Genomic DNA, 26,282 nt, shown 5'->3' with positions numbered 1-26,282 from the left:
CTGGCAAAACGGACCTTTAAAAATGCAAAAAAAATAAAAATAAAAAAATGCCGGATCCGTTTTTTCCAGATGACACCGGTGTTTCAATGTAGACATATTGCAGTAGTGTATATGGATGATCCCGGCTTACAGTTTCATTTTTGTAGAAGCCATATTTTAATGCCAAGGTGTGACTTTTCTGCTTCGTCCACTAACACACTGTTGTGTTTTCTGGCTGTAGGCATATACTGGGAATGGAACCACACAGCACAGCTGTACTCCAGGCTTTTCTGAAGCAGGTTACACAGCTCTTGTATCGCCAAGCATCAAAGAGGGGCAAAAACTGCTGAAAGGTAAGTGAAAGACAAGCAGAAAGCATTTGATGCCACCGATCTTGTTAGCGCCGGAGCCCACCTGTTTTACCTGTCTTTTCCTGAGACTATTTTTAAGCCTGATTCACGCTGTATGTCATTATTTTTTCTAGCAGAGAATGTATTTCTTATGGGAGCAATCAGAACAGTGCTGTATACAAATCTTCCATTATAAATCTCCATTGCTACAGCATCTTCTGTCTCCTCTAGCATTTCAAGGGGTTATCTCATGATTAATGTAAAAAAATCGGACATCATATAGTACATGTAACAAGGCTAGAACCAGAGAGCTCTCCCATCCATTGCTCAGATTTATTTTAAGCTTGCAGCCTATAGGCCGTGTCTGTTTTTTTTTAAGGGGGCATGTCCTTTTTCCTGCAGCATTTCTCCCTGTAACTGTCACGGAAGATACGACTGGTTGTAGGATGGAACTGAGCATGTGTGTCCATCTCAGATTGTCACTGCCAAACAAAGAAAAGAACAAACAGCAGGTGGCGCTATACATTTACATTTTATTGAATAACTCATTGGCTATACTAGATTTTTTATTATACGCAAGTACAAAAGTATTCAGATCCAAGTGCTGGTTTGCAGGATGTGGAATATTTTTCGTGGGACTACCTCTTTAATATTTTATTCCAGAGGGAAAGGCTAGAATATAAATGACTAGAAATATACCTGTCTATATTTTACATATATGGAGAGGAGGGGTTAACATAGGGTTAATTAAAGGCCAATTCAGCAGAGATAGACTTACCCACACTGTTTGCACTTCAGCTCTGGAAAAAAAACAGACTTGTCGTACAGATATCATGGGTGTTCAGAAATAGAAAAACATACATGCTGTCCTCCAGAAATAATACCGCACCTGTCTGTATGGGTTGAGTCTGGTATTGCAACTCAGCTCCACTGAAGTGAATAAGGCTGAGCTGCAAAACCACATACAACCTGTGGTCAGGTGTGGTACTGTTTATGGAAGAAGGCAGCCATGCTTTTCTAATCTTGGGCTATTCCTTTGACTTCTTTCTGATTTTTACATTGTTTTCCCAGACAGATGGCTAAGGGGAGTGGCTTGATAAGGGGTGTGGCTTGATAAGGGGTGTGGCTTAAAAAGGGGTGTGGCTTGATATTATTTGTCTCCTGTAGCAGGCAGAGTCAGGGTAGGTTTGCACTGAGTTTTTTGGAGGAGTTTGTAAAACAGATTTTCCTGCAAGTGTTTCAGCCAAAGCCAGCGAGTGAGTTCAAGTTTAAATCCTTCCTTTACAGTATATTTCCGATTCCTGGCTTATAATTCCAATTCTGACTTTCGCTGAAAAACCTCCTCCAAAAAACTCCATTACCTACCCTAAGGCCTCATGCACACAACTCTGCTTTGCTTCAGTGCACTGTCCATGTCTAAAATGGATAGCATCCATAAAAGTCAACTGAGCTGTTGACACATCAGATCATGCGCCGATCCAAAAATCTCATTACAGGTTCTATTATTTTCCGTTTTTGCAAATGAGTATAGGCTTTTCTATTGATGAAAATTAATTGCCATTGCAAGGATTCATTTTCTTGTGGTTGTGTGCGTGAGGCCTAGTAGGAAAAGGCTCCTCCTGCAGCCAGTTGCCTAAGAGATACAGAATTGTGCAAAGAAGGAGAGAAATGGCTGATCTCCTGGGACACATAAAGAGAAATGTAAGTTTTTTTCCCATTTATTTATTCTTTTGTGTATAGTCTACATATGCTTAATGTTCCTTTAAACACTTTAAGCACCACTGCCATACATGTACAACAGGAGTTTTTAAAAACAGCAGAGATGCAGGGCTGATGTCTGAGATTGGCGATAATGTCGATTGCAGACATTTAAATTCTCAGATGTCAAGGTTGATTGTGACCACAACTGCTGAGGTGGCTTTTCCTGGGAGCGCTGGGCTCCTGTGCCCTGAACGGCTTCCCTGCGCTGTGTTCACTTAAGCCGTTAGTTTGTTGTAGTAGCCTGGGTCTCTGAAGAATTCATGTGTATTACAGCTGTAGTTCTTATGGAGGCCTGCAGATTGGCAGGGCCCCATAAGAAAATAGCCAATATGCCATAGACTGCTATGCTAATTCACTGCAGTGTAAGGGAGAAACGATCTGAAGATTGCATATTCAAGTCCCCTAGGGGGGGCCTAAAAAAGTAAAAAAAAAAAAAAGTTTAAAAAATACAAATGTAACATTTTTAAGTATTAAAACACAAGAACAATATACAAACGATACAAATGTGGTATTGTTGTAATTGTATTGATCCCAAAAATAAAGGTAACAGGTTTGTTTTACCGCATAGGCAAGCCGTAAAAAGCAAAACTCCTAAAACTATGGAAGAATTGCATTTTTTTCTAATTCCACCCCATTTGGAAATTTTTCCAGCTTCCCACTAGACTGTATACAATATTAAATAGTGCCATTAAAAAATACAACTTGTTCCACAAAAAAACAAGCCCTCGCACGGCTACTTATACAAAAAAAAAAAAAAAAGTTGTGGCTCCTTGAAAGCCAGGAGTAAAAAAATGGAAATGCCTACACAGAAAAACACCCGGGGATGAAAGGTTTATAAGAGTAGATGGCACCTGTGTTTCCTTTTGGCATCACATTAACTAAAAATTAGAAATATTAACCACAATGGGACGCATTATTTGTATTATATTGCACCACTTGTCTGATGATGGCGAATCTTCTCTTGTGTAATACAGGTCGCAATGCATGAGCGGTGAGAAGGCTGGCCCCACCCCTTACATGTATATAGTTGCATGATATTCTGATGCATATTTTGCACTTCAGAGAGTCACGTGTGCCGGTTGTATGTAACTCGGATTGGCTTTTATTATTCTTCCGTCAATGCAATGGTCTGATAACTGCATAAAGTACAAGGATCAGCTCTGAAGATTAATGGGATGTTTTTTTTATTGTTTGTCTGCCGAGAGAGAGACTGAACATATGTTTTAGCAAATGGACCAATTCTCAAAGGACCCGTATGCTGAGTTCAGTTTTTAATACACTAATCTGCCAGCATTATTATTATATATATTTTTTGCAGTGCTAAGGTGCTCATGGAAACCCATTATCTACACATAGGGGGACATTTATGAAACTGGTGTAAAGTAGAATTGGCTTGGTTGCCCAGAGCAACCAATCGGATTCGACCTTTCATTTCCCAAAGGAGCTGTGAAAGATGAAAGGTAGAACTGATTGGTTGCTATGGGCAACCAAGCCAATTCTACTTTACACCAGTTTGATAAATCTCCCCTATAATATTCAGCCATTGTGTGGGCAGAGACAGTGGGGCACATTTACTATTATGAATGTGCCAGAATTCTGACTCAGATTGAGCTACAAATCTGGTGCACATGCCTCACAAAGCATTTAGAAAGGATTTAAGCCACTTTTTCCTACCATGTTCAACACAGGGGCATGGCTTTGTGAAAAGTGGGCAAGGCGCATAGCTCAAGGTGCAATAATGTGTGCCAAAATTGTGCTAGAAAAGTAAGCCAACTAATAGGTGGTATTCACTTAGACTATACAATCTAAAGGTGTCTAAGATGGCTTGTTTCACATCTACCGTGTGAAACTTCGGCATGGCTGTTCCGGCAGACAAGCAGAGAATTGGCCAGACACAAACCGCAGCATGCCAGTTCTCCGCTTGTCTGCCGGAATGTATACGGATCTCCGCCGGACCCCATTATACATAATGGGCCAGAGGACATTCCGTAAATTCCGGCAGGTTGTTCTCTGCTGAAACACCCCAGAGGTATGAAAGTAGCCTAAGCCAGTGTTAGTAAATCTGCCCCAATGTTCATCTGATAGTTTAAATTGGTAATGACTACACCACTAAGGCATAAGGTGGTTGATATCTCAGTAGTATTGCACAAGTTCTAAATTATTTTCTAAATGTCTTTTATCCTCATTAAATTTAGACTTACTGTATCTACAAGTCCATTACAATATCTATCTATCTCATATCTATCTCATATCTATCTATCTATCTATCTCATATCTATCTATCTCATATCTATCTATCTATCTATCTATCTATCTATCTCATATCTATCTCATATCTATCTATCTATCTCATATCTATCTATTATCTATCTATCTATCTATCTATCTATCTATCTATCTCATATCTATCTATCTATCTATCTATCTCATATCTATCTATCTATCTATCTATCTATCTCATATCTATCTATCTATCTATCTATCTATCTATCTCATATCTATCTATCTATCTCATATCTATCTATCTCATATCTATCTATCTATCTATCTATCTATCTATCTATCTATCTATCTCATATCTATCTATCTATCTATCTATCTATCTATCTATCTATCTATCTATCTCATATATATCTCATATCTATCTATCTATCTATCTATCTCTCTCATATCTATCTATCTATCTATCTATCTATCTATCTCATATCTATCTATCTATCTATCTCATATATATCTCATATCTATCTATCTATCTATCTATCTCTCTCATATCTATCTATCTATCTATCCATCATTTATCATCTACCTATCTCTGCCCTGTACCCTGGATTGATTTCACAATGCCTCCATGGCCTGAGCTCCCTTGGTGACATAGAAGTACAGGCAGATCCTTTTCCCATGGTGCTCAGCTAGTGGCCAGAGTTCTGAAATATGGTTCATCTATGATTTAGTGGGAACACTTGGATTAGTGCAGACTTGCAGATTCTCTCCACGGCTGGTGTTCCAGTTCATTGCGGTGCTTCTACCTCGAAGGATTTAAAACAAAATTAAAGTGTCATATGTACAAGACAAAATTCTCAGAGAGATGACATTGTAATTATTGCCAGTAAGTTGTTGTTGCTGGAATAAAGACTTGAAGACATGGGTGAATTGGGGGGCTGCAGTAAAGTGTAACAGTCTGGTAATACAGTCTTGCCTTTACGATTCACTTGAGATTTGTCTGCCATTTATTTGCTAGCCTGTTGATGGGGCAATCTTATGTGACAGACTCTTAGCTGCTAGTCCTTTCTCAGAGAACATTATCTTGTTAATTTGGATTTGCTGCACTTTAATAATAACTCCTGATAGAATTATCTGCCTGTCTAGGGTCAAACTGCATATTTTTGCTTTTTCCTAATATCACGTTCCGTTCAGTCTTTTGACCTATCCGGCACAAGGTTGGTAACATTTTGAAAATATTTTTGATGAATATTGTCCTCTGTTTTTTATCTGTTTTAAGCTACATTTATGGGGTTGTCTAGGATCAGAAGAAAAGGTCTGTTTTTTCCAGAATCTATTCCTAACAGGGGCCATTCAGTGGCATGCAGGGGCGGATTGGCCATAGACCCTACAGGGAAATTTCCCGGTGGGCCCTTACCCAGGGGGCCACACAGACCTCCTCTCTTCAGCTGGCCGGGTACATTATGAGCTCTCAACATTAATTAATGCTGTGAGAATCAGGTACTCATGGATCTGGCCAGCGAACGCACATGCCCTCCTGAATTCAACTGCTGTGTGCATCTCACCTGAGCCCCCTGCTCCATATCATAACCAAAGACAACTGGAGGAGGAGGATAGACAATGGCATCTACTGATGACCACCATAAAGGGGTAGCTTTTGGGGCAGTATATTGTGCTGCATTACGGTATTTGGTTCTTCTGGGATGGTATTTTGCACTACGGTATTGTTGACCATGGCTACTTCTGTTGCCCCTCCTGTTAAGTTGGACCGGCCTACAACATGGGGCCACTTTTAGTTTTTTTGTTTCCAGGGCCACTTTAAGTTCCCATTCTGCCTTGGCGACATGGCATTCCACACTTGTATAGCATTGAAAACCCCTAAGCCAGTACATTATGTGGCGGACATTATATGACATTACTAGTGCTGCTCCTCATCTGTACTGACATTACGTTAGTTATATACAATTGTAAAAAGAACGGGCACAGCCTACACATGAGTCGCAACCTCTGCCTGGTGACATGATGTAACAGCGCACCTCCTATTGGCTAATCCATTTGCATAAAGGATGATATAGTATTTTATACTACTGTAGTGCTCCATGTACTGTAAGGCTGTGTATTTAATTTTTGTGCTCCATATCCCACCAAATATAGTTATGGTGCCCCTCATATTACTATTGGACTATATATGAAATGACTGGGCTTCATGATGGCACTCCAAATCTGACTGTAGAACTGCACACGAGGGTTGGGGAGCGCTGTCCTAATGCTTTAAATAGGTATTCCATTATATTTTTGCATGGTCGCCATCTGCCACCAAGGTGGCTATAGCTGATGGCTTTCCGACCCAACCTACTTGTATTGGTCCCACCAGCTGCCAATTTAGACCCCACTACAATATGAGACCACTTTTAGATGTATTTGCATTTCCTGTGATGCAGTGCTGGATGCTTCTTTTTGTAAAAGAAAAAATTATTATAAAATAAAAGGGAATCATAGCTTGTTGCTACCAATCAATCCATTTTACTCCAGCGGATGCATGCTGTCATGTTTGGAGGAGCCAGATATCAAGGTTAAGGGGGTTTGCCTGGAAATACATTGATGACCCATCCTTAGGGCCTATTATATTCGTGCATTGTGGTAATGTTACATTTTTAAAGTTAGCAGCAAAACCGCTGCATTTTTTACGTAGTTTCAGAAAATCGCTGCAAACTGCCAAATGACATTTGAAAAAACCCTTAGGTTATGTTCACATTTAGTGGATACGCAGCAGATGTGCCATCACTTATTTTCATGCAGCAGATCCACAGTGTTTTACTGTTCCAACAAAGTGGGTGAGATTTTAGGAAATCTCATCCTCATGCTGCTTAATAAAACCACAGCATAAATTGACCTGCGGCGCGGATTTGAAATCGGCAGCATGCTTTTTGTGTGAAAATGGTCTGGGTGAATAGTAATACTTGTGGGTTTTTCGGGTTTTTTCCCCACGCAGTTTTTGCCATGGAACTGTGGCAAAAAAAGCAGCAGTCTTTTATGTTGTAATTTCAGCAGACCTTTGAATGTAACCTTAGGTTATCTTTTTTGGTTCCGTGGCCAAAAACCACTACACAAAACCATGACAACTCTCTCTATCTGCCCACTGCATTTTACACCATCAGCAAAGTTTAAATCTCATCCACCGGCTGCGTAAACAAATCAGCACATACCGTAAATTGACACCCCAGATTTCTCGCTTCGCAATGCATAGGGTAAAAACCGGAGCAAAATCCATAATAAATTCAGAAGGACCTCATGCAGATTTTGACGCAGATTTGTAGCTGATTTACATATTTTATCAGTGTGTGATTGGCTGAGGTCTGACCCTCAGGACCAATCATCATAGCTAAGGTCTGCGTAAGTAACTGTAGGTCAGCCTCATTCAGTCGAAGGAGCACATAATTATTGAAGGGGCAGGACCGCTAATGGGAAAGGTCTCTTCTTTCTGATTATGGGGATCCTCGAGAGCTGTACTGTTTCTCCATTTTCCTACCAAACATTGGCTGATAATATTGCAAGCATGAATAGAGCCATTAGTTCATATTTAGCCAATTGTACAAAAAAAATTGAATTTCTTATACTGAATCCCAGTAGCCTTTCATTGAGTGCAGCTATATTGGTTGTCTTGTCTGTTGTTTAGGTCCAAAAGCTTCTCATTGGTATGCTTTTGACTTCTGTGATTGATCCATCTTGATGGTTGTGGGGTAGTCTTCCCAATTAGGGATGAGCGAATTGACTTCGGATAAAAAATCCGAAGTCAATTCGCATAAAACTTTGTTTCAATACTGTATGGGGCAAGCGCTCCGTACTGTATTAGAATGTAATCAGGGGCGTACATAGAAATCATTGGGCCCCATAGCAAGAATCTTAATGGGGCCCCACTAACTCCGTCCACTGGCCCATCCCACCACCTGCCCTGGCTTCTCCCCTGCCATACCCCCAGCAGTTGCAGCCGTGTAGACATTAGGAGCTACTTTCACACTTGCGTTTCTATTTTCCGGTATTGAGATCCGTCATAGGGTCTCAATACCGGGAAAAAACCCGCTTTTGATTGTCCCCATTCATTGTCTGAGGGCACTGTCCACTATAAGCAGCACACAGGCACAGCTCATTGGGGGTGCTATGGTGGTGCTGGCATAATAGTATACCAGTGCCACCATAGCCCCCCTTGCCTTATGAACTGTCAGAACCTCCTAATGCATACCTCAGCTGCTGCAGAACATATAAAGCTTCGTTCACATCTGTGTTGGGGCCTCATTCGTGGATCAGGTCATAAATGCTGGACACAATTTTATAGCCTGGAAGATGGAAACCTGACAGATCTCATCATAGTCAGCGGGATCCGTCAGGTGTCGTCCATGAAGTGCCAGATCCGGAACTGCGGTGATTTTCGTTGTTGTGCTCCTATGACGGCAGAACAGCGAACGTCACCAGCACAGAAGTGAACAAGTAATACACACCTCAGCTGCTGCAGAACATTATAATAGTGACAAGGGAACTACAAGTCTCATCATCACCAGATTATTATTGGAAATTAGGGAGCAACACAGGGAGAGGTGAAAGTGGAGAGAACTACAATTTCCAGCATGTCCAGGCTGTTATGATCAGATACAAGTAGATATTACACAGAGTATAAGGCCGGGTTCATATCACCGTTTAGTTTTCAGTTCTTCTGATCCGTCAGATAAACAGAAAAATAAAGGAAAAGAAATGATCCTGTATTTCAAGCATCAGTTCTGCACATTTGGCATCCGTTTATACCATTTCTGTCGGAGATCCGTTATTTTAGACAGAAAAAAGTCCTGCATGCAAAACGGAAAACTAAACTGTGATGAGAATTCAGCCTAAGAAAAGAGAACTACAACTCTCAGCATGTCCAGATTATAGGACATCATCTAGTTGTACCAGGTAAGAGCTTTAAAAAGAAATAACTATAACCCCCCGTATGGCCAGACTTATTATGGGTCATCAGTATACATTCCAAAGAGAGGGTATAAGAGGAGAGAACTACAACTCCCAGCATTACCAGCCTGTACTAGGGCATACGTTTAAATTACATTGAGAAACATATAATACGACAAAACTACAACTCCCAGCTTTTCTAGGATGTTATGTTATCCCAGAACACCACTAACCTCTCCTTCAGGCACCACACAGAAGCTCCGCCCCCTCACAGTGATATGCCACAGGTCTTTCACCAGTCCTCTGCACTGGTCACATGATGATGACATCACCAAAGGTCCTTTAGACTTCTGCTGCTCTGCTATTCATTGGCTTCCTGCACTGGTCACATGGTTGATGACATCACCAAAGGTCCTTCTCCACCTCTTACTTTCTCAGGTAGCCATACAAGTGTAATTAGTGGGCGGGGCCTATCCTCCACTGCGGGCCCCCTTCCCCCAGGGGCCCCATAGCAGCTGCGTGGTCTGCCTCTATTGGAGGTACGCCACTGAATGTAATGGCTCCAATGAGCCGAAGTTATTACTTCGCAAGGTCTCACGAGACTTTGCGTAATAACTTCATAAATTGATTTCTACTGTAAAAAAACATTTCCCAAACTCGGGTTCGGTTCCAAGTTACCACTTGGAACCGAACCCGAGTTTGGGAAATGTTTTTTACAGTAGAAATCTATTTATGAAGTTATTACGAGAAGTCTCACGAGACTTTGTGAAGTAATAACTTTGGCTCATCGGAGCCAATACATTCTAATACTGTACGAAGTGTTCGCTCTGTACAGTATGGAAACAAAGTTTTATGCGAATCGACTTCAGATGTTTCATCCGAAGCCGATTCACTCATCCCTATTCCCTTTTTTAAATCAGTTTTTTTTTCTCATTGAAATAAACATTATCACATAAATATCATCAAGGAGTCCGTAGTTTTTTGTATAGTCGGTCATAAGTCAACTTACAAAAACATTGGTGTATGCAGACACCCATGACAATTTATGGTAAATCAAGATCTATATGAATATTGCAGCATTTAGGTAGTTGAACGTTGTACCTTGTATAAAATAACACAATAACATCCTTCCCCCCCACCCTAGCCCAACTTGAGCAGAGAGACATCCGTACCAGTATGTGTATGAGTAGTTATACAATTGGACGCGAAAACAGTTCTGTCTATCTACAATAGGCCAGCCTTTTGAACATTATACAGTAACTATATGTTTCCCCTGGAGAGGGAGTGTAAGGAAGACATTTGTCCCCTTATACATTCTTGAACTAATGCCTGGGACACTAACTGTGCTGACTCAACCCACCCCTGCCATAAAGATAGAAACTTATTTGGACATTTTCGTATAGCGTATACTCCCTTTTCTAATCTCAAAATTATATTCATCCTATTAATGAACTCTTGTTTTGTGGACGGGGCCTCTCGTATCCAGTGTTTAGCTATTAGTACCCTAGCCTAGAACAGGAGTCTATGAATACAAAGGGAGTTCCTGTCTCCCAATCCTGGAGAGTCCAGTATCCCCAGTATACAAACCCTAGGGTCATCGGGTAGACGTATCTGAGTGGCCATTGTTATAATATGTCTGACATCCTCCCAGTAGGATCGCAATCGTACACAGTTCCAAATCATATGGATCAATGTCGCGTCCCCTTCCCCACATCTGGGACATTTTGAGTCTGAACGCACTCCAATTCTGAAGAGAAATTGTGGGGTTCTATATACTCGATGTATGAGATACAATTGTGATAGTCGCTGAGATTCACTAACCGTCAGAGAGGGAGTGAGGGCCAAGATACCTGTCCATTGTTCCTGGGACAATGCACCAAGATCCCTCTCCCATTGGACCCTTGCCTTAATGGTAGTAGAAGAGGAGGAGACATCTATAATATGCCTATATAGCAAAGATATAAGGCCCTTAGTGGAAGAGACTTTTAATAACTGTTTAACCACTGGGGGAAGATCAAAAATTCGTACACCCCTGAGAAATTGCGTCTGAAATGCATCTCAGTTGTAAATATTGGTAGAAAAATTTGTTAGGTAAGCTAAACTCCTCCAGCAACTGTGTAAAGGATTTGAAAACTCCTTCTGATTGAAGTTGTCCCAGGAACAATAAACCTTTTCTCCCCCATGGAGAAGAACCCTCCAGGCGAAATATCTCAGGCATTTGGGGATTACGCCATGAAGGGGTAGCATCACAAAAAACACTGATACCTATCATACTTTTAAATTTAGACCATACTTTGGTCACTAAGGATAGAGTAGGGAATGTGGTCAAGCGCAAGGGTCTCATTTCCACTGTGGCAATCAGAACCCTCTGTTTTGTTATGGATGAGATAATGGCAGCCGAAGAATCCAACTCTTCAGTCCGGAGCCATCCTTTAAAGTGTTGCATCCCTATTCCCAATCCATTGACTTGGACTTTTCAGTCCAAAATAACATAGTTATCCTGTGCGATGTCATATGTGCACCACCAGTTTCTTGTATTCGAAATTGTATTTATTAAAAGTATAACAGACATCATGCTTTGTAAATGAATATTAGTATATGGTAATACACTTTTTGTATTGTAACCACTAGGGGCACTGTTGCTTTGTAGTCAGTAGCATCTATTCATTCCACTTGACTGTAAATTTGCTTTATAGTTGCTTGGTCTTGGAATCTGTATCTACATAGATCTAAATATATTACCTATCTGTCTATCTATCTATCTATCTATCTATCTATCTATCATCTCTATTTCTATATCTGTCTAGTGATCTGTCTGTCTATGCATGTATCAATGCAACTATGGAGCGACAAATCTTTCACATTTCCACACCCTAGGAGAGTGTAGCATAGGAGACTTCCTGAATGTACATCATGCTTAACTAGGGTGGCCAGATGTCAGTTTTTAGGCCGGACAGTCCAGTTTATAGACTCATGGTCCACGGTCCGGCACAAGGCCAGGATGGACGTCCAGAAGTCCTCCTTTTTTGTTCTTAACAGGGTGACGGGGACGGCGGGTCCGCTGACTCCGCTCAGGCATGGTCACTGTAAGTAATTGGCAGGCGGCAGGGCCTGGCAGCACGTCTGGATCACACTGCACGCTGGTGTCACAACGTTATCAGCGCTGCAGCTGCACTGGACAGTTTTGGGAAGTCGGGAACAGAGGAGTGATGCGTGGGACGGGACCTCACCGGTGCGGGCCATATGTAGAGAGCCGGCATGTGCAGCCAGGAGCAGAGCAGGTTTGTTCAGGAAGGCGGATGACGAGCTGCTGGGGGCTCCCTGTGAGACTGAGTGCGGCACCTGCACAGGGTAAACTTTTCCTGGGGCCCATATTTACCCATAACTGGGGGTACCACTCTGCCCCTGAGGCCATCGCCCCCCTCCCCTCCATCCACACAGCACCCCCAGTGTCCTGGACTCCCTCCTCACCTTCCTCTTCTTAATGGAGAAAACCTGGAGAACCCCTTTAATCATGAGATTTGAATATGTCATAAAGTTCAAATAAAAAGCACACAAATATTTGTAGGTGCAAAACTGTTAAAACTTAGGACATTTAAAGTTTTACAATGACAGTGTGAAACAAGTAATATGATGGTTCTTTGTAAATGAGCTTGGTTTATTTACAGGTAACAGAAAAGCACAAGTGGCGCCACAACAACATACTAGTTACATTTACCTCGGTGTCCTTATACAGATCGCTTTGTGTAGTAGCGCGAGTACTGACCTTGGTTTATTGTTTGCCGTGTGTATATTCAGATTTATGCACGAGAGGAATGCGGCCCCTTCACTGGAGAAAGTGGCAAATCCCTATGTTACGTAGAGGCATCGGCATACACAAAGAATGTAATGTAACTGCACTGTTCATACATACAATGTCATCGCAGTGTTAGTCCGCCTACTTTCTGCATTTTCTGCCGAATCTCAGGATGCTAAGTCGTAGTCGCTTCACTGAAGTCAATCTTATAAATCCACACCGTGTCTCCTCGGTGCTCCATCGTGGAACGAGCATATTTCATGGTATGGTGCCACAAGTATATCCGAGAGAATGGTGTGTACCTAGCTGTGTCATATTGTCCGTTTTAGCACATTGGGCACAAGATATAACGAACTGAGTAATCTGATGTATGCCGCTGTGCAGATAAGCTATTTTATCCCATGCCACAGTCCAGCGGAGGCTTTATTCTTCTGCATCTGAGTGACACAAATTGGAGCTAATGAGGATTGAAACCCACTTCAGTTACAGTATAGCCATATACATCCATGTGTGAAATACCAATTTTTTATCTGAATGGCTTAAATTGTGTGGGCTCTTGGTTGCCCATACTAAAGATGTCCTAGGATGAGCCAAAATGTGTTTTACCAGTTGAAGGACCCTGTAATTCCTTAGACATGGTCCTAATCCATACTGAATTAATTCTGCACCTTTCTCGTCATAGACAACCTCTTTAATATAAGAACATGGTTTAAGAAAATATGTATTCTAGTTGTATCTAGTGCTGCTGTGCCTTTAAAGGGAACCTGTCACATTGAACATGGTATCAGTAAAACTTGTCATTTTCCCACTTACCGTACATTCCTGCTCATTCTGGGCTGTGAAGTCCAGGAGGCGGTCCTATCTGTGATTGACAGCTGTCTCTGTATACACAGTCATAGGGGGAAGGTTGTCAATCACTGATAAGACCGACTCCTGGACTTCAAAGCTCAGAAAGAGCAGGAATTTAAATTAATAAATTACAAGTTTCACTGAATCTTTTCCCATAAAACGATATATCAGTCTGCTCAGCTCCTCCTGCTCTATAACCTAGTGCATCTAGCTTGCAATGTTTTTTCATGGTAACAGGTTCTCTTTAACTTACCCAGTACTTGTCTTGAATTACCTAGATGTCACTTTTCCAGCAATGCCTGCTACACTATGATGCTATTTGCATTGGTGTTTTTAAGGGAACCTGTCACATTGAACATGGTATCAGTAAAACTTGTCATTTTTCCACTTACATTCCTGCTCATTCTGGGCTGTGAAGTCCAGGAGGCGGTCCTATCAGTGATTGACAGCTGTCTCTGTATACACAGTCATAGAGGGAAGGCTGTCAATTACTGATAGGACCGACTCCTGGACTTCAAAGTCTTACTAGATCTAGTCTTACTGCAACACTATATATCAATCTGCTCAGCTCCTCCTGCTCTATAACATGCTGCCTGCAGATTACCTTGCCTTTTCATGGTGACAGGTTCCCTTTGAGGTTTTCCAGCACTTTTCTGAACTGGAACCTGGTAATGATCAGTAGCCTGCACCATATTCCCCAAATTCTGACTGGATTATGTATGGACAGTGACTGACATAGAGAAGATTCTTGGCTCCCCATTAGATTGACAGGAAAAAGTGGGTGGCATTTGTTTTAAACCCCCACACCCTCTTGCTGACCCCTGGTTCAGTTCCATACCCTTTTGTTTGCTTATAATGCAGTTCCTCTGGATAACCTACATGGGTTCTTGCCATACGGAAGCCAATGTAATCGGAACAACTAAAACCGGGCCCCTCCCTTCAAGGGCCCCAAAGCAGCTGTCTGGTTTGCAACTGTTATTTAAATTCTTGTGTGGGGAGAGATTATTACAGAGTATCTTGGTGTGATCTGAATGTTTTTGAACAGTGAATTCGAAATGTGAAAAGTTTTTTTTCCCCTGTGTTACGTGGTATACCGCTGTGATACCATATGGTACCTTGTGATTTCTAACGTGTTAGTTCAGATTTTCCAATGAGACCCCTTCCACTACCAGTCACATTCCAGAGCTTGTGTTTCTAGTGCAGGTAAGAAAATGAATGCATTTAATTAGTTGCTTCGGGTGACATCTTTTTGGTGTTAGTTTGCACAGGTTTTCATAAATCTAAAATCAGTATTTACGGTGAATGATTCTGTACAATAGATTATTATACATTATATTTCCTTAAGAAAATAAGCAATCATGTAGCGGAATAATTTTTTTTCTAAAATTGTTTTATCTCAAAGACAAGTGTTTTGACAGAATTAGATCTCAGCTAAAGAAGATTTTGAGATGCTGTTGCATCGGTGTCAATGGAAAGTAGTTGTCACCAGCGGTGGTGAAAAGTGAAGCTGCAAGTGGCAGATGTAACTATTAATTGCAATAGGAATTAACTCTGTTACACTTTTCTATTTTACAAGATTTAAATCTCTGCGTAAACTAAATACCTCACAATCCTCATCCATTTTACTACAACAACTTTAAAGGCTACGTACACCTTTCAAAGGAATTTTTTAGGTTTTTCGTATGACCAAGAGACCGAGAGTCACAAAGTTGTACTATTCTTTCCTCTGTTTGTGTCACCGAGCACGGAAGGATTTTCTCAGATACCACGATTAGGTCTTATTACTTTAACCAATTTACTGAGAGACCCCCTTTCATGTTGTCAACAGTTCAGCTCTTGCTCATGATCCCTTTTTTCTTTCTCTCCATGGTTTCTCCAAGATCCAGAAGTACTGCTCTCTCAGCATAAATATTTCACACACGAGAAAATCTCAGTTCTAATACAAGACAGTGAGAAACTTGAAACAGAGTTGATGAACGTGAGGGTGGTGTCTGTGTAAGCAAAACCTTGAGGTTTGTCAGCTGTAGTGAAAGCTTCACGTTCACATCCTGTGGGGCACCAGGTTTGGTCTTGCTTTGTGTATATCTGGCTAATCACTTTGTGATGGTCTTGCTTTGTGTATATCTGGCTAATCACACATTCATATCTAACTTAACACTGTTAACAGCCAATTTTAACTCTGCAGTTATGTGTATCAAGCTATCGTGCATTAAAATGATCTTAGACCATGGATAGTGCATAACAATGGGCATACATTCCATTAGTGTTCCACTGCTGATTAATTCGTTTTGACTATTATCCTTATCATTAGTGTGTGCTAGGCTGCTCTGGCCAAACACATCAGTATGCTCGTGTGTTCTGCCGAGCACCCGAGCACAATGGAAGAACCCCAGGCACCCCCTGCTCAGAAGAGAAGAGGGTGTCTGGTTCATAAAAAAAGGTTAGAAATTGATGGAAACCCCATCAAAATGGTTTGGAAACAGCATTAAGAGGATAGCTGGATGCATCTTAGACTCCTATTATGTACGACATACAATAGACAACCACACAAAGGCTATATATGCCAAAAGCCTATCCATGAGACAGATAACCGCCAGCATACCTTGCAATGGCAACCTTGTGCACTATGAGATATTCCAAACCAGCTCTCATCTGACTGAGAACCAGTAAACCTCAAAGTTGTTTTTCAGCTGTCATAAGACTATGAAAACCAATAGATGGCGCTATTGAGTTATGATCAGCGCCATCTATTGGTTTCACAGTCTTATGACAAGAGTAAACTAATAGTTTTGTCAGAAGACTATGAAACTAATAGATGGCGCTGTTCATAACTGAATAGCGCCATCTATTCGTTTGATAGTCTTCTCAAAAGAATATTAGACTATGAGTCTTATGACAAGCTTATTAGTGTAGCCTTTTGCATGGAAAATTCGCAATAAAAATTCACGATTAGAATATAAAATAGAATATCAAAATTTTTCCTCAGCCATGCGGGATCATATGAACATGGAACCAACACAGATGCCATCAGCTGCCAAGCGCACATGTAACAGGTCAGCCAGTTTCAAAGGTACAAATCTGCTGACAGATGCCCTTTAAGCTAAAACACACACACAAGTCTCCTGGATATAAAAATTCTGAAAAAGCCAAAAGATAGGGAGAATGCTCTGTTACCCATGTAGTAGTAACTAAGCAGGGAGAGGGAGGAGGAGCTGAGCTGTCTCCATCACTTAAAGGATAACTGTCATGTTTTTATCAAAAAAAATCAATTTTAGCATGTGTTACTGCTGCAGCAGTATTATGCATAAAGCAATCTTTAGTTTCTTCACATACCACTGTTTTCCTTGAGTTTTTCCCTTAGTTACGGCTGTTTAAACATTTACAATATGAGGATCTTCTCAAGATGGCTTCTCTGCCAGTTCTCTGCCTAAATTTCCTTCCCTCATAAAGCAGCTTACTGAGGTGAGAAGACGTTCTTAAAACAGGTAAAACATCAACTCAAGACAAAGATGTCAAGTTGGTACTAATTTTTACAGCGCCACGGTACAAGCTCATCTCCATTACTTTGCTTGATATGGCTTGTAAAATCCAAATCTCAGTACCTTGGTTCCCTGCTAGTCTTCTTTGGCAACCCACCTCAAACTGATTTTATATTTAGTGCATCTTATTAGTTATACATAATAAAGAAATTACAATTTATTGGTCTAGGTAAAATTATAGTTATACATAATAAAGAAATTACAATTTATTGGTTTAGGTAAAATTATTTAGCTTCAGTTCCTTTGGAAGTAATTATACACACATATATAAACTCATTAGAAACCTAAAAACCGACCTCTTCAGACAAGCCTACAACCCGTGACCCTGCTGCCTCTATACCGCCATGACCAGCTTCACCAGCACCTACTGTGTCCTTCTCCCATACCTTGTAGATTGTAAGCCCTCGCGGGCAGGGCCCTCTCTCCTTCTGTACCAGTCTGTAACTCGTCTTGTTCATGCTTAGTGCTATTGTCTGTATTATGTATGTAGATCCCTTATCATATGTACAGCGCTATGGAATGAATGGCGCTTTAATAATAAATAATAATCATTATTTATTGATGAGTAATGACAAAGGACCTGTCCCGAAGTGATCAAGTGATTAGACATTGGCGCTCTGAAGATGTACCTTGGGGTTTATCATATTTTCCTGAGTCAGCTCTCTAACATCCTAAAAAACATAGAGCACTCCAGGAGGAGCCATTTACTACACAGTAATTAACTTCTGTATGATGAATTAGCAGAAAGGATCCTGTGACATTCAGCTGAGAAGAAGAGGTTTATTCTAAAAGGGACCGTGTACTAACTAAGATACACAGAGGGCTTTACCTAATACGGGTGAGGAAATGTGTTATTCATGGCGTTCTGAAAATCAAGTCAATTCACTGTGCAAAAACGGTATAGAGGTTTACGTTCCACTAATAACACATATCACTGCCAAAAAGGAACGTTGAAAATAAAATACATCTTTATTAGATATCTGATTAAAATTAAAGCGAAAAACAGGCAGGATTAACCCTTAATAAATCAAAAGGTATGTATTAAAAATGCCACTCAACACTGGGGTTTCACAGGAGGTACACGATGTCACTGGTATGTGTCTCCCCACTCACATGTGCCCCCAGCAAGCACCCCCTGTTATACTGAAACTGATCCCAGTTAGAGCAGTCACCTTATCACAGTTGATGATCATGTGCCATGTACATTGTAACCAACTACAAAGTGTTTCAACACACCAGTGAGCTGTGGTGCTATTAACCTGGTGTCTATTTAGTTGCTACAATGTGGCACAGCCTCAACTGTAACTGCTGCAGGCTTATAACACTAAACTCTCGCAGTCCGTGGTGTGCTATTGCGCCTTCTATTGCAGACCACCTCCATCTAGCTATATGTGCGTCTTCTCTATCTTAAGCTCTATGCGTTTCACCAGTTATGGCTCATCAGGAGCTATTACAATATCGGATGAAGACAAACAACAACATGCAACACCCCATGCACCTCGTGTGGTGAGGTGACAGCATCGGCGCTAGGGTGGCCGTTACGCGGCCGCCAACCTATCCTGATTATAAGGAGGAAACTCCTCCCCTAATTGCGATCCAGCCCCTGGGTCAGCCAATTAGTTGGGAGAGACAGGACTACTGTCCTTCACTGCCACCTCCCAGACCGGCTTCCTCTGTGAGACGATCGAGTACGGAGTGTCAACACACTCCAGAGCCGCAGGAACTCCAAGGCAGTATAAGAAACTAATAGGCAGCAACATTGTATTACACAGGGCTCATGAGGCAAACCTTATGTAAATTAATGCAGAACTTACAGGATATTGGCAATATAATTAAATAAGGAGTGTCTATACAGACGAGGAAACTCACAATAACTTCAAAAAGGAGCATTGCGATATAGACGTGGATAGTTATAGATGTCATGCATTAAGATCTCCAAAAATATTAGGATCTCAACATAGATTCCTGAAAGTCTCCCTTCCATATATCACATATTAAAGGGGTATTCCCATCTTCAAGATCATAGTTGCAATTTGCTTTTATTATAGTTGCAATTTGCTTTTATTATTTATAATGCACCCATTTAGAAAAATTTCCTTCCCTCTTACCCAATTATTGTTATGTAGCAACCCATAGATACGGCCACCGCTCCACGGCCGCATCTATGGGCCGCGCTTGGGCAGACCGCACTTACTTTTCGTCCAGGCGGCAGGTCATTCACACAGGAACGCGCACGCTAGCTGCGCATGTGCTCATCTGGTTTCTTCTCCGCCGCGTCGGATACAGAGCCGCGCATGCTCTGTATGCAGCACGGCCTTCCAAGCAAGTGGAGGAGAGCGGACGTGCCCATACGAGCGAGCGGCAGTACAGAGGACGTGCCCTGCTACAGCATGTAGCTGGCAGGATAACATCATCCACTAATACACCAACGATTTTATTACAGCCATCATAGGGGGTTATCTATTTAGTGCAGGGACGCTGGGGACAATTTTATTTAGTCAAGGGATGCTGGGGACAGTTTTAGCAGAGCTGTATGTAGCAGAGCTGTATATGAAGCAGTTCATCCACAGTGCTAGTGAGGGATGGGAAGACAGATGTAGCAGAGCTGTATATGAGGTGGTTCACCCACAGTGTGGGGTGAAAGATAAATAGACACATGTAGCAGTGTGGGGGGAAAGATAAATAGACACATGTAGCAGAGCTTTATATAAAGTGATTCCAACACAGTGCTGGTAGTGGAGAGCAAGACAGATGTAGCAGAGCTGTAAAAGAAGAGGTTCAGGGAAGACAGGTGTAGCAGTGCTGTTTGTGAGGTGGTTTAGCCACAGTGCTGGCGGGAGAGAGAAATAGATGTAGCAGGGCTGTATGTGAGGCAGTTCAGCCACAGTGCTAGTGAGGGAGGGGAAAGACAGATGTAGCCGAGCTGTATATGAAGCAGTTCATCCACTGTGCTAGTAGGGGAGGGGAGGATAGATGTAGTAGAGCTGTATATGAGGCAGTTCAGCCACAGTGCTGGGGGAGAGATAAATAGACATGTAGCAGAGCTGTATATGAAGTGATTACAACACAGTGCTGGTAGTCGAGAGGAAGACAGATGTAGCAGGTTGTATATTAAGCGACTCAATCACAGTGCTGGTAGTGGAGAGAAAGACAGATGTAGCAGAGCTGTATATAAAGCAGTTCAGGGAAGACTGGTGTAGAAGGGCTGTATAGGAGGAGGTTCAGGCACAGTGGTGGTGGGAGAGAGAAATACATGCAGCAGAGCTGTATCTGAAGCAGTTCAGCCACATTGATAGTGGGGAAGAGAAAGACAGATGTAGCAGAGCTGTATATGAAGTGATTCAAACACAGTGCTGTTAGTGGAGAGAAAGACAGATGTAGCAGAGGTGTATATAAAGTGATTCCAACACAGTGCTGATATTGGAGAGCAAGACAGATGTAGCAGAGCTGTAAGAGAAGAGATTCAGGGAAGAGAGATGTAGTAAAGTTGTATATGCATCTATACAAGTAAAAGGTCTAAGGTTTATACACAACTGTAGTAGAGCTGTATTTGAAAAAAAATGTGCATCAGTGCTGGTCAGTGGGGGATGATCGTGTTTTATGGGAGTCAAAAGCACAGATCATATGGCTACTGGCTAACATGCTTGTGGGCTAATGTATAGTAGTGAATTATTGTTTTGAGTTTGTAAAAGATAAGACAGGTTCTGTGTGTAAAACTGTATTAGACTGCAGGACAGAACATGTTACTGTCTACTGAGGTCACTGACCATGGCTCTCTGAGTGATGATTCCCCAGCAGAGGGAGGGGCCTCACAGACACTGCAGGCTGCCAGACTGATGACTCACACTATCCACATTAATGAGCAAGCAAGGACTGAATTCTCAGTGTAATATAATAAGGAGGCGTGGCCGGCCTTCACTCAAACTGCCTAAGCCTGCCCAGCCTTAGAAGCAGGAAACCAGGAAGTGAACAGCAGAGCTGGCTGCAGGTGAGGATGAAATAGCAAGATGGGAATAACACTTTAAGATGTCGGTGTAGATACTTTGAAATATCATGCACAAATATCCTGCACCATGTGAATGAACAGGAGAATTTTTTTGGTTAGGACACTAACAAGAGGGGATATACCCCAATAATCAGATGGGAGTCTGTGATGACATACTTAGTCTATATGGTGGACAAATGCACACGTAACACTCAAATGAAGCAAACATAGGATATATGCTCAATCAAGCCATTTGGGTATACCGTGTGCAATCTAAAAATCCACTGTGCCTCCTTTTGTAGTAGTTTCTTGTCAAAGTCACCTCCCCTAGGAGACCTTCTGACCACTTAAATGTCTTGAAATTTGACCGCGTCTGTATCTTTTTCACGCATACTGGCTCCATGACGTGCGATGGGAGTGTCCGAGCCTTTCCGTATATCATTGAGATGTTCGCCAATATGCCTACGAAACTCGCGGAAGGTCTTACCCACATATTGTTTCCCGCACTTACATGTCGCCAAATAAACAACTCCCCTAGTTCTGCAATTGATAAACGATCTAATTGTAAAGCTCCGCTGTGTCACAGTACTGACGAAACTGTTTCCAGAACCTATGACATTACAGGCTACACAATTGCCACATCTGAAAGTACCCATTAAACTAGTACTAAACCAAGTGGTTGCCTTTGGAGATTGTTGAAAGCTGTAGACCAGCCTATCTCTCAGGTTACAGCCACGGCGATATGTTATCGCTGGTCTAGCCTCAAGGAGATGTCCCACGTCAGAGTCGGACTTCAAGATGCCCCAATGCCGCGTGAGAATCTTTACTGTTTTTCACTTTATTTTTACTCAGATATCTAATAAAGATGTAGTATTTTATTTTCAACATTCCTTTTTGGCAGTGATAGGTGTTCTGAAAATCATGCAAACAGCAAGCACCTTCTTTGCTGTTGTTGGTGATTGTAGATGGGGACATGCTGCTCTACAGCCCTCTACCTTGTTCACTCAGAACTGTCAATCTGATAACCATTGTAATGTTAAAAGAACAATTTTGTGTTTTTTTTTTAACATGTTTAGTATATTTTTGGGTATGATGTTTAAAAATGCAGAAATTTCCTTCATCTGGAATAATTGTAATCATTGCATACTGCATAATGGATCCCATCACTGATGTGAAGAATTGTGGTTGAATTGATTAGGCAGAATTTCTAATTTGTATGCTAAAATAAAGTACAATGAGCTAAATAGTCACTTTGTGTCTTTAATCTAATCTTACGGAATCTGTAACCTCATGTGTTTGGTTCTCACAAGTATCTGTTTGCACCTGTAGAAACCCTTAGGCCCTTTTCCCAAAGGGGCGAGTTTTCTGCGCTGGTGCAATGCACGAGGTGAACACATTGCACCTGCACTGAATCCAGACCCATTCACTTCAATGGGGCTGGGCAGATGAGTGGTGATTTTCACTCATCAATTATGCGTTGCGTGAAAATCGCAACATGCTCTATATTCTGTGTTTTTTACGCAACGCAGGCCCTATAGAAATGAATGTGTGAAAATTGCAAGCATCCGCAAGCAAGTGCGGATGCGGTGCGATTTTCACGCATTGTTGCTAGGAGATGATAGGGATGAGCAACCCCGGACCCCATTAAAGTAAATTCACTGTATTATTTTCCCTTATAACATGGTTATAAGTGAAAATAATAGCATTCTTAATACATAATGCTTACTAAAATGTCGATTGAGGGGTTAAAAAAATAAATAAAATTAACTCACCTTATCCACCTGATCGCGCAGCCGGCATCGTCTTCTTTCAGGACCTGCAAAAGGACCTTTGATGATGTAATCTCGCTCACCACGTGGTGAGCGTGGTGACATCACCGCAGGTCCTGCTGAATGAAGATACTGTAGAAGGATCTTCTATCTTCATTCAGCAGGACCTGCGCTGACATCACCGTGCTCACCACGTGGTGAGTGCGAATACGTCATCAAAGGTACTTTTGCAGGTCCTGAAAGAAGACGATGCCGGCTGCGTGATCAACTGGATAAGGTGAGTTAATTTTATTTATTTTTTTAACCCCTCAATCTACATTTTGCTAAGCATTCTGCATTAAGAATGCAATTATTTTCGCTTATAACCAACCATGTTATAAGGGAAAATAATATCAGTGAAGAAGTCCGGGTACGGGTCTGGGTACCACATTCAGTTTTTTTTATCACGCACGTGCAAAACGCATTGCACCCGCGCGATAAAAACTGAACAACGCAATCGCAGTCAAAACTGACTGAAATTGCGTGCGCACTCGCTCGGATTTCCCGCAATGCACACGCGACGCATCCGGAGCAAATCCGGGACGCCCGTGTGAAAGAGACCTAAAAGGGGTTCTCTGGTCCCATAATAATTTTATCTGCCCAGAGTACCCCAACCTCTCCATGTGTTTGCGTCATATACCAGTTTATATGTTAGCATCACTGCATGCTTTCTGTTTTATCAGCTTCCTGCTAGGTTTGCTAAACAAGACCTGCATGCTTTGGTCTGTAATGTTTCACAAAGTTTGCTCCACCTAACTAGTATGGAATAGGGACATGACTACTGCAGAGGGAACAGTATGTCAGGAGGAGCAAGCCCTGAGAAACATTACAGAACAAAGCCTGCATGTAAATATTTTCCCTGGATGACGTGATGCTCAGAACAGGAGAACGAAAGTGCTGACATAATAAAGGTATGTAGTACTAAAAAAAATTCAGTATTTGTGGTACTCTGGGCACACTATTTTTTTTTTATTATGGTACCAGAGAACTTTGACTTATTTCACTAATCAAAAGTATATAGCAAAATATATAATTTTTCTTAGCTGGTTTTATTTGTCAGTTTGTCAATTATTACTTTAGATTTTGTACATGATTATGGGCTAGCCATTATGCCTGAGCTTCTGCTGTGCTTGGTTAACAGCAGTTCAGAGATAAGACAGTTGCCACAATGACTATAGGAGCCCGTATTATTGAAAGAGAACTACTAAGGGAAGGAGGTCAGTCATCTGCAGACTGCTTAGGATCACACAGGACATACCTCTGATAGCAGAGGTAATGCTTGTTTATGGCTATGGATTTTGCTGCTTGTGGAGAAGGTATATTGCCCCCGGCGCCCACCACACTACTGTAACGGATTGGCTGTCCTTTTGAGGATCTGCACCCCGCTATGGGAACTGCAGTACATATTGTGAGAATTATGCATGTCTGTGGTCAGTTAGAAAGATTAATAGCAGCTGTAGAGAGAAACTCAGGGACTACTACTGCCATCGTTGCCATTGCCTATGCAAAGCCATTGGGAAATGAAAGCTCAGAATTGTGCTTGATATACTGTATACTGCATCACTCATCATCTGCAGCAGAAACTGTTCTTTGTATCACAAATCTGGGCCTGGCCATTGCCTTCATTATCGTCTGGCCCCTACATATAATCTCCTACATTGTACCCTGCCAACCGTTCACCATCAAAGGCACCGCTGCACATCCATGTGCCACAAATTGCTGCCATGATCTATTGTCAATAATAGATCCTGTATTAACCCTTTCATACCAGGCCACTTTTCACCACCTACGTCCTCCGAATCTCCTCCTTTCTTCACAGCTAGATTGCCGTAATCTCGCGATGCATGAGCTCGCGCATGCGCAGTGCCGGTATAGTGTTCCTTCCTTGTGCTGGCATCAGCCTCAGGGAAGGAACTGCGCATGCGCGAGCTCGCGCATCACGAGATTACGGCAATCTAACTGTACAGAAGGGAGGAGATTCGGAGGACGCAGGCGGTGCTGGGCTCCTTCAAAGGAGGGCATCATACACCCTTGAAAAATTATGATTGATGGCCTGCTGGTGACCATCAAAAACATTAGGAGCAAGGGCCTGCTGATGACCCTCTAAAACATTACGGCCGAGGTCCTGCTGCTGATCTGAGCATCGAAAAAATTATGGGCGAGTGCCTGCTGCTGAGTTGACCATGAAAAAATTATGGGCGAGTGCCTGCTGCTTAGCTAACCATTGAAAAAATTATGGGCTAGGGCCTGCAGGTGAGCTGACCCTGTAAAACATTATGCTTGAGGGCCTGCTGGTGAGCTGACCCTCTAAAACATTACATGCGAGGGTCTGCAGGTGAGCTGACCCGCTAAAAGATTATATGCAACGGCCAGCAGTTGAGCTAAACCTCTAAAAGATTGTAGGTGAGGCCCTGCTGGTGAGCTGACCATCCAAAACATTACATGCAAAGGGCCTGCAGGTAAGCTGACCCTCTAAAAGATTTTAGGTGAGGGCCTGCTGGTCAGCTGACCATCTAAAACATTATGAGCGAGGGCCTGCAGGAGAGCTGACCCTCTAAAGATTGAAGGTAAAGGCCTGCCGGTGAGCTGACCCTCTAAAGATTGTAGATGAGGGCCTGCCGGTGAACTGACCCTCTAAAACATTACATGTGAGGGCCTGCAGTTGAGATGACCTTCTAAAAGATTGTAGGTGAGTGCCTGCTGGTGAGCTGACCCTCTAAAACATTATATATGAGGGCCTGCAAGTGAGCTGACCCTCTACAACATTAGGAGCGAGGGCAGACTAATAAGCATGTTGATATGATGGAAGAGGAGGACGAGAAAAGGAAGATTGAACCATATACCCTTTTTTGTGGTGGAAGGGGTGCATGGGAATACAGTGTATTCAGTACATTATAAAAAACACATTTAAAGTGCCTTTATGTTCATCCGCTTTCCTCTGGTGGAGTAGAGAAGTCATGGGCAATCCAGGCCTTGTTCATTTTTATAAGAGTCAACCTGTCACCTTTTTTAGTTGACTGGCGGATGCACTTATCAGTTATTATGCCCCAAGCAGCA

At 42.0% G+C, this 26,282-nt stretch overlaps 1 protein-coding gene and 1 long non-coding RNA gene across 2 annotated transcripts in view; one reads left to right on the top strand and one right to left on the bottom strand.

The window, feature by feature from the left end:
* Positions 1–26,282, top strand: part of CDH4 (cadherin 4) — a 918,264-nt gene that overhangs the window by 7,305 nt on the left and 884,677 nt on the right. Inside the window, 1 exon segment of the mRNA XM_040435851.1 lies at positions 221–332. Coding sequence (XP_040291785.1) covers positions 221–332 — 112 coding nt within the window.
* On the bottom strand, positions 2,354–21,373 carry LOC121003911. Its single transcript, XR_005779621.1, has 3 exons — positions 21,173–21,373; positions 13,011–13,014; positions 2,354–2,363 (listed from the first exon to the last, which is right to left on the bottom strand). It is a non-coding gene; the product is annotated as an uncharacterized LOC121003911 (long non-coding RNA).

This window comes from Bufo bufo, chromosome 6 (assembly GCF_905171765.1).
Source record: "Bufo bufo chromosome 6, aBufBuf1.1, whole genome shotgun sequence".
Classification (NCBI taxonomy): domain Eukaryota; kingdom Metazoa; phylum Chordata; class Amphibia; order Anura; family Bufonidae; genus Bufo; species Bufo bufo.
This window is presented reverse-complemented; position numbering and strand designations above follow the sequence as displayed.